The following is a 6786-nucleotide window of genomic DNA, read 5'->3' as shown; positions in this document are numbered from 1 at the left end:
GCCGAAGGGCACAAACTATTTCTTCAATCAATTCATGGTACCGTATCTCCACCAGTGGCATGTAATGTACAAACTCATGACTTTACCCCCAATCGGGGTCGTGGTGGTAGATCTTTTCGTGGTGGTCGGGGCATGGACGTCGTCCCCCTCATTGCCAATTGTGTCGTCAAAACGGTCATTATGTTAATGCATGTCCACGTCTTGCCACTTTTGCCACTCATGCTCCCGATTTTGATACTGATCTAGCCATAACTTTTCACGCCTAATGCCACGTTTCAACCTCCGGTCCATATTGGTATGTTGACTCCGGTGCCACGGATCATATGTCCTCTTCCGCTGACTCGATAACTCAACCCACACCATACTCAGGAAATAGCAAGGTCATTTTTGGGAATGGTACTGCTCTTCCTATCTCTCATATTGGTCACACTTCTTTTTCTAATGATATACGGCTTCGAGATGTGTTGGTCGTTCCCAACCTTTCTAAAAATTTGTTATCTGTTAGCAAATTGACCACTAGCAATCATTTGGATGTTTGATTTTCCCAACCTCATTTTTATATCCAGGATTGATCAACGAAAAGGGTTCTAGCTCAAGGCAGATATGATCGGGGTTTGTATGTGCTTACTACCAACCCTCAGGTCCTTTTGCATCCACTAGATCCAAATTGAAAGCTTTGTTTGAACTTTAGCATACTCGGTTGGGACATATGTCCATTGATACTCTTGTACTGTTAAATAAAAAGGGTCATTTATCGGTTACCTCTCTATTACCGAAACCTGTTGTGTGCTCTTCCTGCCAACTTGCAAAGGCACACCGTTTACCTTTTAAGAATACTGAAAAACAGTATTTACATATGTTAACCTTGATACATTGTGACTTATGGGGCCCATCACTTGAATGCTCAGTGGATTCTTACCGTTATTATGTGACGTTTGTCGATGATTATTCTAGATTTACGTGGTTTTACCCTCATCGCACTAAATCGGGTTTTCATGCCATTTTGAATGTCTTTTTAAAATTTGTACAAACTCAAATCTCTCGTAAAATAAAGGTTTTCCAAAGCGATGGTGGCACGAAATTCTTAAACCACAGTGTTCAAATATTGCTTGATGAGAATGGTACGTTCCACCACATCTCATGCCCGTACCCCCCCCCCCCCCAACAAAATAGACGGGTGGAATGTAAACATCGATGTATTGTTGAAATTGGACGCAATGTTATTTAATGGGCATTTCCTCCATCATATTGGGTTCTCAATATAAAGGCTATCTATGTCTTGAACGTACCACCTCTCGCATATATATTACCCGACATGCTAAGTTTGATGAACAACTTTTCCCCTTCACCGGTGACACTTCTCAAACCCCGGTGACCATGCTCATCTTAACAAATTTTCAAGATGATTCTTCTTGTTTCCCTATTGTGCAGGTTGCCTCATCCCTGTCCTCTTCTAATCAAGTCAGACCACCACCTCTGCCTACCTGTGGTCTATGTGACGATGTCCAAAATGCTTCGGTGGTTAACCCTACGCCTGCTAACCCCAACCCTCATGTGGTTTCTGAACCTGCTGCATCCGATCCTGCAGCAGAGCCTGTTGCATCCAAGCCTGCTACATCCGAGTCTACTTCCCCTGCATCTCCTGCTCATGATCCTGTTGCCCCTGGCCCTTGTGTGGGCCATCCGATGACTACGAGAGCCAAAGCTGGCATTTTTAACCCGAAACATCGGGCTGATTTATCCCACACTAACTCTCATGAGCTTTTCTCTGCTTCAATTTGCTTCCAAAGATCCAAAGGGTTTTCAAATTGCTTCTAAACACCCGCATTGGATGACTGCCACGCATCAAGAAATGGATGCCCTTCACCGAAATTATACCTTGACATTGGTTCCCAGACTTGAACATCAGAATGTTGTGGGTTGTCGTTGGCTATTCCGCACTAAATATCATGTTGATGGTTCAATTGAAAGACACAAAACTCGTCTCGTTGCTGAGGGATTCAGTTAAGTCCCGGGCACGATTACTCTCACACTTTCAATCCGATCGTCAAAGCCTCCACTGTTAGAATTGTGCTCTCTTTGGCTACTCTTAACAACTAGAAACTTCACCAACTTGATGTCAACAATGCTTTTCTTAATGGCGAACTGAATGAGCTTGTATATATGGAGCAACCATCGGGCTTTTTAGATGTTTTATTTCCTCATCACGTTTGTCGTCTTAACAAAGCTCTCTATGGGCTTAAACAGGCTTTGTGGGCCTGGTTCCATCGGCTCAGCACCTTCCTTATTGCTACTGGGCTTGTATGTAGTAAGGCGGATACCTCTTTGTTTGTGTTCAAACGGGACGCGTGCATTTTGTATCTGCTTGTCTATGTCGATGATTTAGTTTTGATCGGAAATCAAGACTCTGTCATCCAATCTTTTATTGCCAAATTACATGATATATTTTCCATCAACGATCTCGGATGCCTTAATTTTTTCCTTGGGTCGAAGTCATCCATACTAATACTGGCTTATTTCTTAGTCAATCCAAGTATGCTCACGATATTCTACAAAGGACGGCCCTTCTTGATGCTAAACCATCTACCACCCCACTTGCTTTGAATGCCGCATTTGTCCCAAGTGGTGATCTTTTTGATGATTCGACACTCTACCGGTCTCTTGTCGGTGCGCTGCAATACCCGACAATCATCCATCCTGACATTTTCTATGCGGTTAATCAAGTTAGTCAGTTTCTTCAAGCTCCTACTCGCTCTTATTTTTAGAGTGTCAATCGTATTCTTTGATATGTTAAGGGCACTATCTCTTTTGGCCTCACCTTTTCTCGACATAACTCCACTGCCCTTCTTTGTTATTCTGATGCGGACTGGGCGTGATGTCTTGAGACGCGTCGTTCTACTTATGGCTACTCTATTTTTTTAGGTGGCAATCTTGTCTCGTGGAGTGCTAAGAAACAACCCACCATCTTTCGTTCGAGTTGTGAGTCTGAGCATCGGGAGATGGCAAACACCGCAGCGGAAATAATCTTGATCACTCATTTATTACGGGAGCTACATCCTCTACCTCGAGATCGTCCCATACTCTTGTGTGATAATAAAAGTGTCTTATTTCTCACACAAAACCTGGTCTCTTACAAACGAACTAAGCATATTGAGTTGGATTATCATTTTATTCGTGAACTTGTCTCTTCCAGGAAGCTCCACACCAAATTTGTCCCGACCAAGCTTCAAGTGGCTGATATGTTTACAAAAAGTCTTCCCCGACATCAATTTGAGTTCTTCTATGACATGTCGTGCCTCACACCACCACCGTTTCACTTGCAGGGGGATATTAGACAATCATAAGTCCATTTATTGTGATGTTTTACCTTCCTGTATTTCCTTTATTCTTAGAGAGTTGTCTTATAACTTTGCCTTTTATAAATTGTTTTGATCTCCTCCTTAATGAGCTCGGAGAGTTATTCTCTCAAAAAATAGAGATCTAATGTGGACAAAATTAAAATCTTATTACCCCTCTTTAAACAATTATAACAATCATATTAGTGTAATATGTACAAAAAATAATTTAGAGACCTAATATGGATAAAATTAAAACATTACTACCTTTTTTAAAAGGTTATAACAACCATATTAATGTAATATGTAAAAAAAAAAAAAAAAAAGGATTCTAGTCCTTTGTTTTAAAATAAGGAACATTTTTTACATCTTTAAGGGAGCCTTTTTTGTTTTTTCCCATGTGCCCAAAATATGTTTGGACCAGTCACAGAAACTTTCTGAATGAAAATGTAGCATATAATAAAAGCTCAAGTGTTCGATAAATTATGTTATAATAATACATACCACATACCACACAACATATACAAAAAAGAGAAGGAATTGGATGATTTTGGTGTATTTATGAAGAAGCTCTGAGTTGTCGTAATCTTGATATTGTTAAATCCGGCGCACCAAAACTATCCAATATTGCATCTGCTGAAGGAAACTCAGCCCTCGATGTCAATCTGTAACAAAAAAAAAACCTTCAAGTATGTTTAAAAGGGTCAAATGATAAATAACCTGTTGTCCATATTGACTTAGACAGAATAAAATGACACTATAAACTCAATAAAATCATACCTGCTGCGAAGAACAACACATGGCATGCCAATTTGCTCAGCTGCAGTCACCCCAGGAAGACTTCCAGCAACAAGAACACAATCAGGAACACCTACTTCTGCATATTCAGCTCCTGCTCTAAGTGCAGCCACAATTTTCTTTACACTGAATACATGAAAATTTAGTTTTTATAAAAAAAAAAAAAAATCATAAATACATATACACAACTAATTACAAACAACATACCTTTCACTTGAAGTTGTATCAATGTCAACACTCAGTTTCAGAGCTGATGCAACCTCTTTAGCAATTTTTTGCTTCTCAATAGCAGCTGCACCAAAAAGCAAAGAGCTTCCTATTACAATTTGTCCTTTAATGAGGATTATTAAGAATAATAATAATTAAATAATATACCTGCTTTTCTTGCTTCATTAATTAATTTCTCATCCAAACTTGAAGAAACTCCTTTACCCAATACAAGCTGTCCATAAAAACTTTCCTCCACCTCCATCTTCCCAACAACTTTAATTTTTGACATCCTATCTTTGCCAAGCCTTTCAATAATTGGCCTGTGATTTTTCAAGGGTTAAATGCAAGATATACCAATGTGCTTCTATTGATTACTTTATTATTGCTTTCATTTCTTCCTATTACAATATTGGAATTAATGGAAGTATAAGCACTTTGGATTACTTTGCTATATTTTCACCACTTTTACTGTAGGCAGCTAGCACAACCACAGGAACACCTTCTTTATGTGCATCATCAATAAAGCTGTAGACGAAAGATAGAAAGAAAGAAAATATTCAAGTTGGAATAAGAAATAAAGTAGAGAAAATGAATGATGCAGTAAATAAGGACAAATATTATTAACAGAAAAAGGATTGCACAACTCACTCTTCAGCACCAGGTCTCAAAGGCAAAGATTTTGACATCACAAGATCTTCCAATGCTTTTTGCTGTCAAAAGTTGGCACATCAAAAACAACACCAAGAATAATAATAATAAATTCAAATGATAATAGCCATGATAATAATGATATTCTGCTCAAATATTTGTGCAGAAATCTCATGTGAGTCACTTACAGACATGCACATGTAATAACTATAGTTCTCAATGTATGTAAAATGATTATGCATCCAAATGAAATGAATTTTTCAGTGATAAAAAGTTAGGAAAGAATAAAAAAGAAGACTTTATTTATATGAATCAGACCTTTTCTCGAAGAACACTTTTCATGAAACTTCCCTTCTCATTTGTGGGGAGTGAAGTAGGCCAACCTATCTGAGAAATGGATTAGCCATAGAAAGATGATATATATAATCCATATTTGCTAGCTTGATATGAAAAAAAAAAAAAAAAAAAAAAAAAAAAAAAAAAAAAAAATCACCTTATTGAAGTACAAAGTTAGCATTTCCTCCTCACCTCCAAAGCTCTTCCTACAAAGTAAATTTGTATGTCAAAATCTCCAAGAACAAACACCAATATCAAAAAGTCTTGAATCTAACAAACCCTTAATCCTATTAAAAATAACACACCCATTGCAAATACAGAGAAAAACAATGAAGTAAAAGAAAGAAAGAAAAGAGGGAGATCCAGGAAGAAAATATGTCTTCATTCTAATCATGTGACAACAAATTATTTCCCAAACAATTGAAATCATGATCTACAATGGCTGAGCCATCTGGTTTTGTTGTAAAAGATGATAATCAAGTAGATAGGCTTAAAAAGAATCACACCTTACAAGATCTAAGTAGATTGGTTCTGTCCAATTTGCACAATCCAACCCCAATTTCTTAAATGCTGGATAAATTAGAGATGCAAAATGTCAATCTATATAAGTTAGAAACTTACAGAGCATTGATTAAACAAAAAGAAAGAAATCTGTATGTCACCTAAATTGAAGGCTTCACGATTGCCCATGCGATATACATCCATGAGGACCCTGATAAATGGTTAAAGTTCATCAAAAAGGCACAAGTTAATCAACTTTTTTATCAATTAGCCTTATGATCGATGCAAAAAATCTTAATCAAATGATAAAAAGTATGCTAACTATATTAGTTTTACAAGTGATACAAATATAAAATTGTTACTAGTTTTAACGTAACTGAATTTATTCATAACTCTGGCCACATATAAGAAACGAAACATTGTGACTTCTTAAATTCTAAATTTTAGGAACTCTGTCCAGCTTGAAAACAAAAAATCTACACTTCATGAGAAATCTGGTAGCTAATAGAAAACTGTACTCGGTAGATTGGATAACAAAACTCATAATCGATTTTGCATATGTTGTTGGTGACTTTGATTAAATACAGTATCCACATAGATTTTACATCTTGAAGCCAACAAAAATCGAAGTTCAGTAACGAATTGGAGAAATTGATTACCCTTCAACTTCGAGAAGAACAGCCAGCTGTCTAGTTGAGTTGCTCGGATCATCAGAACCAATGCCGGAGGAGGCATTTGCAGCATTAACCCTAGAATGCCACTGCTTGCTTTTGCGGCAACAATTATAGGAAGGAATGCGACCTGAAGTAACAAGACCTTGGGCAAAATTGCGGTTGTGTGACTTGACAATGCTTTTGATATTTCTACCACTGCCGGAGCCGGAGCCGGAGCCGGCGCCGGGAATGACGGTTGAAACAAGAACCGTACGTAGAGGTGCGATTTCTATGGCCAGTAGCCG

General features: G+C 37.9%; 1 protein-coding gene across 1 annotated transcript in view; it reads right to left on the bottom strand.

Annotated features, from left to right (window-relative positions):
* Positions 1-3649: 3649 nt before the first annotated feature.
* Positions 3650-6786, bottom strand: part of LOC145013212 (Haloacid dehalogenase-like hydrolase (HAD) superfamily protein) — a 3181-nt gene continuing 44 nt past the window's right edge. Inside the window, exons 1-11 of the mRNA XM_078972016.1 lie at positions 6488-6786; positions 5990-6039; positions 5834-5897; positions 5485-5533; positions 5310-5378; positions 4992-5053; positions 4788-4868; positions 4509-4663; positions 4341-4425; positions 4116-4259; positions 3650-4000 (exon numbers count right to left, since the gene is read on the bottom strand). The exon at positions 6488-6786 is cut by the window's right edge and continues 44 nt beyond it. Of these exons, the coding sequence (XP_078828142.1) occupies positions 3895-4000; positions 4116-4259; positions 4341-4425; positions 4509-4663; positions 4788-4868; positions 4992-5053; positions 5310-5378; positions 5485-5533; positions 5834-5897; positions 5990-6039; positions 6488-6786 (1164 nt within the window). The 3' untranslated portion in view covers positions 3650-3894. The remainder of the gene's footprint in view (positions 4001-4115; positions 4260-4340; positions 4426-4508; positions 4664-4787; positions 4869-4991; positions 5054-5309; positions 5379-5484; positions 5534-5833; positions 5898-5989; positions 6040-6487) is intronic.

This window comes from Lactuca saligna, chromosome 8 (assembly GCF_052625555.1).
Source record: "Lactuca saligna cultivar CGN05327 chromosome 8, ASM5262555v1, whole genome shotgun sequence".
Taxonomy (NCBI): Eukaryota; Viridiplantae; Streptophyta; class Magnoliopsida; order Asterales; family Asteraceae; genus Lactuca; species Lactuca saligna.
The sequence above is the reverse complement of the archived record's forward strand: the minus strand, read 5'-3'. Positions and strand labels throughout refer to the sequence as shown.